General features: G+C 36.0%; 1 protein-coding gene across 6 annotated transcripts in view; it reads right to left on the reverse strand.

The window, feature by feature from the left end:
- Positions 1–3,140: 3,140 nt before the first annotated feature.
- ralgapa2 (Ral GTPase activating protein catalytic subunit alpha 2) overlaps positions 3,141–13,331 on the reverse strand; it is a 174,705-nt gene continuing 164,514 nt past the window's right edge. For 3 of the 6 annotated variants that reach the window (XM_051869182.1, XM_051869181.1, XM_051869179.1), the window contains one exon: positions 3,142–4,031. In XM_051869182.1, the coding sequence (XP_051725142.1) occupies positions 3,874–4,031 (158 nt within the window). In that variant the 3' untranslated portion in view covers positions 3,142–3,873. Of the gene's footprint in view, positions 4,032–6,931; positions 6,969–10,061; positions 10,122–13,331 lie in introns of all 6 variants that reach the window. The other 3 variants (XM_051869180.1, XM_051869184.1, XM_051869183.1) reach the window with 3 other exon arrangements.

Here is a 13,331-nt window from a genome sequence, read left to right on the forward strand (position 1 = left end):
AAATCTAAAATATATTTTTAATAACAACAATGGAAAAAATTGCAAAATTCTTTCAATATCAATTTCACAAGTTGAAATTTAGGGGTTAGGGTTCGGGACAGCCACCTCTCAATTGAAAGTACCCAATAAATGATGATTTTATATATGTAAAGTTTACTGATATTTTGAATATTATTTAAATTCAATAGATAATAGAAGGATCTTAGTAAACATCTAAAATTTGAATACTTAAATGCTTTTTAAATGAGTTTTTTGGTTGGGGGACAGCAGTTTGCACCAACTCTGTAGAATGGCCCATATATATATATATATTAGCCAATTCAAAATGTGGGTAGTTGACAAATAGTATGTCCATTAACAGTTTATTTGGTGTAACTGAGCAGCTTTTACTCACTGTTTTTAATTACTACTTTTTTTTGCAGTTCACTTAAATACAATGTAAAAAAAAAATGTCCTTTTCACAGTTGTAATTAAAACAAATAATGTTAGAGTATGATTTACAAGAAAAATATTATTTCAGTGAAAACTGTTTCAAAGAAAATCCTGCAGCAGTTTGTTTTTCCAGTGTAGTGCTGCAGTGTGACATTATTTTTTGGTCCAAATGTTCCAGCAGTCTCTCATTTGTTAAATTGATAAAAATGCTTACTAGCAATTGTAAAATAATTAGAAAATATTGTCTAAATAAAACATAAAATTACAGGACACGGCTGACGTCATGGCAACTACCCATGAATCACTTCCAGCATCGCTACAACAAAGAGCAGGAAACACTGAATAAAACAGACCAAACGAATGCATCTAAACATGAACTTCAAATCGATTTAATGAAATGTTTCGACTTCTTCACATTTCTAGTAAAGATAAAGCGATTACTTTTTCTATTAAAAACAGTCTGATATGTTAAACAAGTCATGATGAAATCTTCAAGCTTCCTTATCCTCAATGTGTTTTACAAAGATTATATTACAGGCATTATTATATTTATATCCTTCAGAATTTAGAACATTGAAAAAAACAAAAAGAGACACAATATACAAGGCTAACAACAAAGTCTACAATGAACATGTCGTCATCAAACAGAAGTTAGTTGCAGTATTTTCAACCCAAAGTCAAACAGCCCATTTCAAATCCACATCAATCTGGGATTAAGCTCGCGGCTGGGATTTGGGCTGCCGGTTTGCATACATTCGTCAGCTTTTTCATTCAGTGCAGACTCACAGAGAATGCCTCCTATGTTACTTAGCATTCGGAAGAGAGAAAAAAGTATCAGGCGAAGCAAGACAATAAAGTGTACAGGTAAGGCAAAGTAGTGCAACATGTGTCCTGTTGCAGCCTGGGCGGAGCTTGCAGTGTGTAACACCTGGCCTCCATGGCAACCAGGCCGGGTCTCTACGGGGACAGAGAGGGGCGGCAGGGCGTTGGCGAGAGAGAGAGAGAGAGAGAAGCGCTGGCATGCTGCTGGTACGGTAAAGGGCACTCGGAGAGGCACGCGGGAATCGGGGAAGCAGGTGGAAAAGAACCCCCATCCAGCATCTAATCAGACAGAAGCAGCTCTCACAAAACGCAGACAATCTCATTCAATTTACTCCAGTGAAATGTAAGACTCGTGCGGCTCTTTCCCTCGTCGGGGAAACATGCTGCTCTCCATCTAGGAAGTGTGGGATCAATTAAAGATGCGGCGGAAAACACAAAGCAAAACACCACAGACTCCTTCCAGTAGGCCAAAGAGAAAATGCGGACAGGCACTGTGAAGAGCTCCTTCATACACACCCAGTGCATGGCGTTCAGGTTTCCCTGAGGCGCTTCCTCTGTTTCGTCTGCTATACGATGGCAGATATTCTTCCGTATATATACAACATGAACAAATATATATTATCAAATCAAAATGAAAGCAATGTACATTCAAACACAGAGGGAAGAAAAGAAGAAACATCGATCTATGCCATCTTCACCACTGAGTGAGTGCAAAAACATTGGAATGTTAGAGTAGATTTACATGACAGTTCACAACTCAAGAAGCACACATTCATGCTACAACCTCAACAGAATTACAAACAACAGGCGCCTTCGCATAAATCAATTCCATAAAACAATCAAATGAGTCGCTTAAAAGTAAATCATAACAAAAGAAAACAAGTGAATTCATTGCAGTCTGCTGCGCTTTGAAAGATGTCACTGATTCCACGTTATTAAAGCAGTAAAAGCTGACTTTCTCTCTCTTTTGATGCTTCAAGAGTGTCAGTGTTCTCTCCGACTGGCCTAAAGCGTCTCAGTGCTGGGACGACACGAACAAGTCTCTCCCACAAACAGTGGTGTTTAAAAGTTCACACACCCCTTGTAGATTCTGCAAAATGTTCATTATTTTAACAAAATAAGAGGGATCATACAAAATGCATGTTATTTTTTACTCACCCCTTTCCTGAATAAGATTACATAAAAGATGTTTACATGTAGTCCACAAGACAAAAAAATAGCTGAATTTATAAAAATTACCGCATTCAATAGTTTACATACCCTTAGTTCTTAATACTGTGTGTGGTTACCTGAATGATCTACGACTGTTTTTGGTTTTGTGATGGTTGTTCATGAGTCTCTTGTTTGTCCTGAGCAGTTAAACTGAGCTCTGTTCTTCAGAAAAATCCTTCAGGTCCTGCAGATTCTTCAGATTTCCACCATCTTTTGCATATTTGAACCCTTTACAGCTGTATGATTTTGAGATCCGTCTTTTCACACTGAGGACAACTGATGGACTCAAACACAACGATTAAAAAAGGTTCAAACATTCACTGATGCTCCAGAAGGAAACACGAAGCATTAAGAGCCGGGAGGTGAAAACTTTTTTGAGTTTGAAGATCAAGAAATATTGTACTTAATTTGTCTTCCGGGAAACATGTAAATATCTTTTGTTGCTTCCGAAGGGCAGTACTACATGAAAAATCTTCATCCTGTTCAAAAGTTTTCACCCCCCGGCTCTTAATGCATTGTGTTTCCTTCTGGAGCATCAGTGAATGTTTGAACCTTTTTTAATAGTTGTGCCTCAATTGTCCTCAGTGTGAAAAGATCTCAAAATCATACAGCTGGAAAGGGTTCAAATATGCAGAAGATGTTGGAAAACTGAAGAATTTGCAGGACATGGAGGATTTTTCTGAAGAACAGAGCTCAGTTTAACTGCTCAGGACAAACAAGAGACTCATGAACAACCATCACAAAACAAAAAAAACAGGAATCGACAGTTTTAAGAATCAAGGGCATGTAAACTTTTAACAGGGTCATTGCTTATAAATTCTGCTATTTTTTTGTCATATGGACTTTATGTAAAACATCTTATTCAGGACAGTACTAAATTAAAAATAACATGCATTTTGTATGATCTCTCTTATTTTGTTAAAATAATTAACATTTTGCAGATTCCGTAAGGGGTATGTAAACTTTTGAGCGCGACTGAACATCAATGGTTGGGTTTTCAGTGTTTGACATGAAGAAAAGCTTGTCTCAAAGAACTGGACAACTCAATTGTTCAAAGCTAGCTAAAGCCTCAGGGTTTCTGAAACATTTTATATCATTTATTTGCTACTCGATTAGGGAAATCACAGCTCTGAATGCGTAAATGCAGTCTAAATGCGGCATTACTTTGAAATTCCCAATCGATTTCACATTTACACATTTGCTTCAGCATATAAATTATTCTCGTGGTTGAAATTCAGTTTTTCTTTCCGCACGACAGGTACATAATATCGTGTCAACAGTTGCATCTTTCAATGCTACGAGGCTTCAACACACACAAAAATGTTACAGGTGAAAGACATTCCAGTCAAATAATACATTCAACCACACAGTTTAAGGACAATGCAGTCTGACGGCTGGAGGAAGTGTTCAGTTTGAGGACTTGCTGATGGCGCTGGCTGAACGGCGGAGCTTTCCGGAAACCCGGTGCTTAGAGGCGCGCGGTATTGTGGGCGAGACCTGGTCGCCCGAGTCGTTGGTCGTCACAGTAACACTGAGGTCAGCGCTCGTGCTGCAGCTGAGGGAACCTGGGAAATGAGGAGATATTACACACAGAGTCAAGAATAAGCAAATATGACATTAATAAGCTTGCTTTAAAACTGATAGCATGCCATTACTGAAGCAGAAAACCACCTCTGATGGAGACGGATGTGAATGGTGATTAAGTAAATTAGCCTTTTTACTGTTAACAGCAATTACTGCCATTCTACAAATTCAGGCGTTTTGATGTGAAAAGCAGTTCCTCTCTGCGGCAGGAAGGAAACATCCAGAGAAAAAAGAAATGCAAAATATGGATTCTGCTGGAGATCTGAGATACTGGTACTCAAGAAAGCATCTAAATTAAACAAGCTTCCTGCTTTGTCAAGATGGCATCTGCTTGGCTATTTTCTTTCTTTCTTTTCGACCGTTTTCCTTTTTTTTTTTTACGGGCATCTCAAGTTTCTGAGAGCAGATGGTGTGGGGAACATGCGCTCATTGGAGAGGACCTCCACTCCAGGGCTTCTTTGAAAGAGGGGGAGGAGAGAGGAGAACAACAGCCTCAGCATGTGAAAGGAGTCGGGGAGGAGTGAACGAGTGCGGGGTGGTGTCCGTTCCACATGTCCACAGAGACCATCTCAGGATGGCTTGGGATGCCAGCGGAGAGGATACACACTTACCCACAGGTCGCTCCTCTCTAATGCTGACAGAACTATGTATCACGCAAGGGTTTTCATCATTTATTGATCCAAGAGATGACTGGCCATCTTACGCTTCCACACTGGAGCTGAGCTGAGCCGGAGAGCATAAAGATCCAGAAGTGTTCGTCATCACAGGCATTGACTAACCGTTTGATTATCAGATTTAACAAGCTTGAGCATAGTGAGGTGTGTGAATCAAGTCAGTCATGCAAACCCTGAGAATTTCTTCTTTCATGTGTGTTTTTCATGAAATGCTCTAAAAAATTAATAATAAGAATACACTGTGTTGCTTATGAAAAGAAAAGTGTGAGTGAGAACAACAGCATATAAATATATTACATGGGGCCAAACGCAAAATAACTATATATAAATATATAATTAATTTGCATTACATTGTAATATTTTTTTCCTGTTTTATTTTAATATAATTTTTATAATACATTTTAATTAATTATATATGAATTGTTATCCAAAAATACACAAATTCTGAAAATAAAGTTGGAAATACCAAAATGTTCCAATGGACAGAAATATATATATATATATATATATATATATATATATATTTACTACTGTATACTGCAATACTGTACATTACAGAGTCAAAAGTTTGAACAACTATGAACTATGAGACAATAATGAAGTTCTCATATTGGTAAGAAGGATGGAAATATATATATATATATATATATATATATATATATATAAAAGGAAATAAGGAAGGAAGGAAGGAAGAAAAGAAAGTAAATAAGGAAGTAAATAAAGAAAGGAGGAAGCAAGGAAGGAAAGAATGGAAATAAGGAAGAAAGGAAAGAAGGAAGGATGGATGGAAGAAAGGAAAGTAAATAAGGAAGGAAACCAAGAAGGAAGGAAGGAAGGAAGGAAGAAAGGAAAGAAGGAAGCAAGAAAGGAAAGGATGGAAATAAGAAAGGAAGGATGGAAGAAAAGAGGAAATAAGAAAGGAAATAAAGAAGGAAGGAAGGATAGAGGGAAATGAAGGAAAGAAGGGAAGAAAGGAAGCAAGGAATGAAAGGATGGAAATAAGGAAGGAAGAAAGGAAAGAAGGAAAGAAAGGAAGAAAAGAAAGGAAATAAAGAAGAAGGAAGCAAGGAAGGAAAGGACGGAAATAAAGAAGGAAGGATGGAAGAAAAAAGGAAATAAGAAGGAAATAAAGAAGGAAGGAAGGAAGGAAAGAGGGAAATGAAAAAAGGAAGGAAAGAAATAAGGAAGGAAGGAAAGAAAGGAAAGAATGAAGGAAGGAAGGAAGAAAAGAAAGGAAGGAAGGAGGGAAATGAAAGAAGGAAGGAAGGAAATAAGGGAGTAAAAAGAAGGAAGAAGGAAGGAAGGAATTAAATAATGAAGGAAGGAAAGAACAGAAGAAACAAAGGAAGGAAGGAAGGAACAAAGAATGAAAGAAAGGAAGGACGGAAGGAACAAGAATGAAAGAAAGGAAGGACGGAAGGAACAAAGAATGAAAGAAAGGAAGGAAAAAGAAATAAAGAAAGAAAAAAGGAAGAAACTAAGAAAGTAAGAAAGAGAAAACAGAAAGAAAGAATATATTTGTGAAGACAGTGTTGTGAAGTTCAGTGTAATGTGTACAAACCTTTAACTGACAGTTATTTATTTATATCCACATGTAGAACTTCACAGTGACATTTAATGCTGCAGATTCACCTATTTATTATGAAATATATTTTTATGATTTCTGACAATATAATCAGATTACAACATTTCATAACCAACTACATATTCAACCCAAAGATACAATTATTTCTGTTTGGCCTCTGTAATATATATATATATACATACTTTTAAAGTAAGTGGCCCTCATTCCCATTTGCTCCCATAGCAATCCAAACAAAAGCTTAAGTGACAAAGACATTTTCCAGTAGGGCAGGTGTTAGTGTCAGATGTGGCCTCAGGCAAACAGACACACGCCAAAGGACAAAGCAACAGGAGAAAAGAGGGGAAAAAGACAGAATAAAGCAAAGACATGCAGGAGAGGAGGATGGAGACCCATTCATGCTGCTACTGTGTTGCGATTACTCCGGCGGTGCACTTGTGTCCATAATCAGAGCGCGCTCAGAACAGCCAGCCCCAATGCAACGCTGCCTCTGTCCCTTTAAAAGCTCCGAGCAGACGCAGCTCATTAGTGGAAATAAAGAGGGGAAAGATGAGTAGACGAGCCGGGGAAAAGGGAGGGGTCTCTGTGACAGAACGCAAGCTTCCGCTCAGACCGAGACTCTTACCTTCAATTACTGTACTGACACCTGTAACACACTTAATCTATAGGGGAGAGAAGACAATAGAGCAACACGTAAGCTGCGCACCATCACGGGGATGTGTGTGTGTGTGTGTGTGAGACAGAGAGAGAGAGAACGCTGTTGAAAAAGTGTGTTAGAAGTTACTCCTGAGGGGTGAAGGAAGGACAACACAAAATGTTAAAATACACGTAACAGTGATGCACCAAAATGAACATTTCGAAACCAAAATAAGGGTTTTCATTAGCTGAAAAGAGTTTATTTAATATATATATATATATATATTAGCTAACTAACAAGCTTATCAACAGACTTTTCTGAGGTAAATGACATTGTTTACAAGCTGATTTATTGCTGTGTTTCCGTGTTCACCGTTAACAGTTAATGATTTTGGCTAAAGTTAATTTTCGACCCAATATTTGCGATTGCTGAATTTTCGGTGCATCACTGACACATAACATATACAGTGCTCATGACAGATTGTGACTGTTAATACAAGCAGGAGGTGAAACGTTTCTATTCACACTGGCCCACTTCACTTCTTTGTGTTTTCTGAAAATGAAAGAATGTTTAACATGGGGAACAGAACAGAAAAGCTTGCGGGATGCAAAACATGTAAGTCTAAATCGGTGCTTTACCAGCTCTTTTTAAACAGGTTTTCACAACATGTGCATGAAACTTGTGTTACATAACTGAAATGACTTTCGTTCAAACCCGAACACAAGGCTCTATGTGAGGTTATTTCTGAACGAGGATGACCGTTCGGTGTTTGTGCTGGAATAACGGTCACATCAGTGCAAGCAGAGCATCGTGATCATATAACTCACAGGACAACTTGTGTTTTGTGAATTTTTCTATTAAAGAGAGTGTAAATCATTTCAGTTGCTGGCCTACATCTTTAATGAGACTGTTATATTTCAGAGAAGCTCATGATATTAAACATTAATTCAACTCAATACTCAATTCTTGTCAATACTCAACTCATCCGGATAACAAAATGGCCCCAAACCCTGCATGGACACAACCAGAAATTTCTATTCTCTCAGATTTAGTTGATCCTGACCTCAAAGCCCTGTTCCAAAACCTAGTAAGTTGCCTACCTAGACAGCATTTTAAGGCATCATACAGACACACTCTCCAAAAAAAGTCTCTTCTGCTCACCAAGGCTGCATTTATTTAATCAAAAATATAGTAAAAATAGTAACGTTGTGAAATATTATTACACTTTAAAATAACTGTTTTCTATTTGATTGTTTTAAAGTGTAATTTATTCCTGTGATCAAAGCTGAATTTTCAGCATCATTCCCTCCAGTCTTCAGTGTCACATGATCCTTCAGAAATCATTCTAATATGCTGTCTTATCATCAATGTTGAAAACAGTTGTGTTGCTTCATATTTTTGTGGAAACCGTGATACATTTTTTTTCAGGATTCTTTGATAAATAGAAAGTTAAAAAAGAACAGCATTTATTTGAACTAATAATCTTTTGTAACAATGTAAAAGTGTTTACTGTCACTTTTCAAATTAAAGCATCCTTGTTGGAAAAAAAAAAATCTTACTGACCCCAAATCTTAGAATGGTAGTGTACTTTGTATCCTTCACAGATGAGGCAATCCCAGAATACACAGCAATGAAAAAAATATTGGCGGATAGAGTTGAGAGATATATCACTTATAACATCAATCTGAATAAAAAAGTAAGGTTCCATTCAGCTAGAATGCTGTCTTGAAAGGGAGATGCATATTTGGTAGTGAACTAGGTTTTGGAAAGAGGTAGCATTTTTTTTTTTTTTTTTAAATAAATGAAATCTGTCCAGATCCACTGTGCTTTCCACAAGTACAACTCACATTTTCGTTTTTAAGTTCTCATATTATGCTACACTGTAAACCCTAACGCTCAAAACAGTTAATTGGTTTGAGTAGGACAAACGTAAGTTAAACTAATCAGTCAAATTCAGACAAAAAGTCCCAAAGTTTATGAGTATTTAGCACTTTCTTTTTCTTTCGAGTTCACAGCACTGACATATTTTAAGTAAACTGAACTGTTTCATTGTTTTAAGTTTTATGAACTCATTTGTTTTAATTTAGACAAACTTAACTGAAACTGGGCTGGGATTTCCATTTCCCAGCATGCTTTGCTCATGACACACGAAAGGGAGAGTAAATGCTAAAATTAAGTGTTATATAATGTAAAAGATTAATGTTAACTGTGAAATTCAGTATAGTGATTAATGTTTTGTTATGCTAATTTAAAAGAGTTTCTGTTGATGTTGGTTTTTGGAGAGTTATCATCATGGTGACAAGTGCTGCATGTGGCTTAGTTTGAGAGCAGGTATGTGAAATGCTTTATATTACTGTACTCATTCAGCAAGTGCTATACCATGCTATTGTTAACATGTTAGCAAATTAGCAAGTTAGTATTTTCTGAATTAGCTTGTTATAGCTAGCTAAGTTTCCACTAATAAAAATGTTTAATATGAAATTACATGATAATTTTAAGTTAAATGTATAAATTAGTTTACTCAAAAATTTAAGAACAAAATAGTTCTTAATAATAATAATAGAGTACAAAATAAAAATCTGCCAGTTCTGCTTGCATAAACTTTGAATTTCTTAACTTAAAAATATATCTTTCCAAGAGCCTGCTCTGCTCTGATTGGATAGTCTGCTGTGATTGGTCGAACGCTTACAGTGTCACTGTACGTGACGGAAATGAAATGTCTATTGGCTTATCTGAATTTCAGCTATGATACACAGTGATACGAACTGACTGTATCAGTGAGACAGATATTGCTGATTGTTTTGGCAGTTCAGGATTGATTTTTTTCTTTTAGGAGACAATAACTTTGATCTTTAAAACTTTGCAGACTTTTTACATTCACAAACAGCTATATTACACACTGCGTGAAAGGGAATATTCGAAAAAAGCATAATAGGGGCAACTGTTTTGGAAAAACAAGGAGGAAATTCTGTGCTCAGCTGACTATCATAAAAAGGGAACATGCAGGGTATATTAAAAATGGAGAGAAAAAGAGTGAAAAAGAAAGTGAGAGACAGGTTTGTGTAACAGACGTGTGGGGCCACATGCCTAATGGAGGAAGCAGGCAGTAAAGTCTTACAGTCCAGCTTGGCCCAGAGGTAATCCACGTCCCAAACCATCCCTGGCCAACGTCTGCCTGCTGTCATGGGTGAGATGGTGGTGAAACACGGAGCAGTGTCATGAGACTGGTACTGGCACAGGGTCTAACAGGAGCCCAGTCCTGTCTGAACTGTAGTTTTAGCATTTATGTGTCTGGACCATCTACTTGTGAGAGAATCTGTGGCTCTGTTCCAAAATCCAGTGATCTGTCTTGTTGTACCTGTCTACGTAGGCAGTTATCTCCTAAAACTGCTTTATACTGGACATGTCAAGATAGATATAATGTCAGAATATAAAACAAAGAAAATAGGTCAATTATTACACCAGCGTTCAAAATTTTGGGGTTGGTAATATATATATTTTTAATCTTCTGTTCAAAAAGGATTTGAAGCTCAAAAAAACTTTTCATATTATTAATGTTAATTATATTTTTTGTGGAAATCATTTTAACAGTGCAAAACTTTTTTTTCAGGATTTTTAAGAATTTTTTTTTCAGCAAGGATGCATTAAATTGATCAAAAGTGAGAGTAAAGATTTTGGTTTCATATAAATGCTGTTCTTTTGGACATTTTATTTATCAAAGAATCCTGAAAAAATGTATCATACATGTTTTTCACAAAAATATAAAGCAGCACAACTGTTTTCAACGTTGCTAATAATCAGAAATGTTTCTTGAACAGCAAATCAGCATATTAAAATGATTTCTGAATGATCATGTGACACTGAATACTGGAGTAATGATGCTGAAAAATCAGCTTTGCATCACAGGAATAAATTATTTTTTACAACATATTCACATAGAAAAGTTATTTTAAACTGGAATAATATTTCACAATATTGCCGTTTTTACGGCAATCTAATAAATGCATCCATGAGAGAATAAGAGAAGAGAATTCTTTCAAAAACATAAAAAAATCTTCCCAACCCCAAACTTTTGAACGGTAGTGTAAAAAATAATGTATACAACATTTGTTTTACTGCATATATACAGTGTATATATATATATATATATATATATATATATATACACATCATCACTGAATATTAAGCTATATTCCTCTGAAGGCACAATATGTGTATAGATAAATTTTCAGTTAGATTAAACTTTATGTATTGATTATTTTCGGTACTGAATAAAATATTTATCATCAACTTCTTTTGACTTGTCTGCCATTCTGGATGATTTTTTTTCTCTCCTGAGCTTATCTATGGAAAGCAGACAAGAGACAAGGACACAAGCCCAAAAGAAGGTATCTTAGAAGGCAGCATAATTATGCATAATAAATAAGTGAGATAATTTGATGAAGTATAATGTGGTCAACAGCTACTTCATAGCTGTGCGTTTACTGAAAAATAAATGCACACCTTATGTCTGTCTGTCAACCAATCAGAATCAAGAATTCAACAGCCTTATGGTACAATCCTAATTATTCTGTACCAGCCTTTGCTATGAGACTTCACCTTTGATGTCTCTAAAATGCTCTTTAACTAGACAGATTTCTAGGCTTTGGAACAGAGCTTGCAATTCTTGTATGCATACACAGAATGACTTCTTTCCAACGTAAGGATATATTTTATGGGTATATTATTAATTAAACTGTTAATTAGTAAATAAATATTGAATTTGTAATTTGGTTTTGGCGACACAAACAGAGGAAAATGAAAAGAAAAGAAATGGGCATGACAACTCAGATTAAACACAAAAAAGAATGAACATGAGAAAGTAATCAGAACAAAAGAGAAGGGCGAAAGAAGAAAAAAAGAAAATAACAGAGAACAACAATCTGGGAAAGCAGTTTTTGATGTGTTTGATGGAGGTACAACAAGAACCCCTGAGATGCAAAAGAAGAGAAATTCAGAGAGATGGAGTTTGAAGTGTCTAATGGGGTCTCTCTCTCTGGGTTCAGTGGGCGTGTCTGTGAGCTGCTCTGTATGCAGCTTTGTCACGAGTCAATAGAGGTCACCATAGCGATTTTCAATGCCTTTCTAGGAAATAAATGGGCGTCGCTATAGAAATCAAAACTTTCAGAGCATTATTCTGCAAAATGATCCCAGAGAATGTGTGCTGTACAGTGTTCTCCACACCATCACTGCTGCATTCAGGGATTGGGGAAATTAACATCCACTTGAAGAACAGAGTGTGCATATTAAAGAACAATTTAAATGACAAAGAAAAGTAAATAAACTCTACAAAATGCACTACATGTCCCAGCCAAAGAAATAGAACAGCTTTTGTCATTCTGGAAATGGGGAAAAAAAAAAAAAAAAAAAAAATTTACAATTCAAAATCCTGAAAAACTGACAAAAATAAACCATAAAAAATCATTACATGAAATAAAATAAACATTAACTGAAATAAAATAAAATATCAAAAAAAAAAAAAAAAAAAAAACTTTTATTAACATTTTATTTCAGCTAGCTGATGAGATGCAACATCTCATTTTCGTTTAGTTTAAAGGGGTCATGAATTGAGAAATCAGCTTTTCCTTGAGCTTTTGATATAGAGGTCATCATACTATAAGAATATCCTGTAAGTTTCAGAACTGAAAACTTCCTTGTTAGTCCAAAAAAAGCTTTTGACACCAGGCCCAGCGAATGACTCGTCCCGGAATGTGCCTATAGATAGGTGAAACACCGCCTCCACAGAAGAAATCAACGCCTACTTCATCATTGCAACTTTAGCCCCGCCCACTAGCGTGTTGCTGAGATGACGAGGAGAGAAGAGTGATACAGGACTAAAAATAACTTTTCAAAGGATCCTAATGCAGGAATATGGTTATTTATTTTCAACAATTATGAATGTCTCAGTTGAGCATTAATTATTTGTATTCAGTACATTTCACTGTGGATTCTTTGCAAACATTTATGATATGGACTCGACAGTAATGCAGCAACATGTAAGTAAGTAATGCCTGATCTGATATGTAATGATTCATGTACAGTCAGATGTTCTTTGTCTGTGTGTCAGTAAATCAAACCAGTGACTAAACGCTCAACTTCACATTGTTTCTCTTTGTAGGATAAAAATAATCTGTTATTAAAACGGTGATTAAATTATAAATAGAAAACGATATATAGAAAGCAATCAAAGCTGAAGCTGTCAATCAAACAGTTAAAGGTTTATCAACGACTGAGTTCTGGACCAAAACTACTGTTTTATTCAACAAAATCTCTTTTTGCACTGTTAGTTCTGATGAAAGCATTCGTTAGAGTGCAGAAATTGAGTTGCAATGACGAGATCACTGCTTTC

The sequence above is a fragment of the Ctenopharyngodon idella genome, chromosome 17, assembly GCF_019924925.1.
Source record: "Ctenopharyngodon idella isolate HZGC_01 chromosome 17, HZGC01, whole genome shotgun sequence".
Taxonomy (NCBI): Eukaryota; Metazoa; Chordata; class Actinopteri; order Cypriniformes; family Xenocyprididae; genus Ctenopharyngodon; species Ctenopharyngodon idella.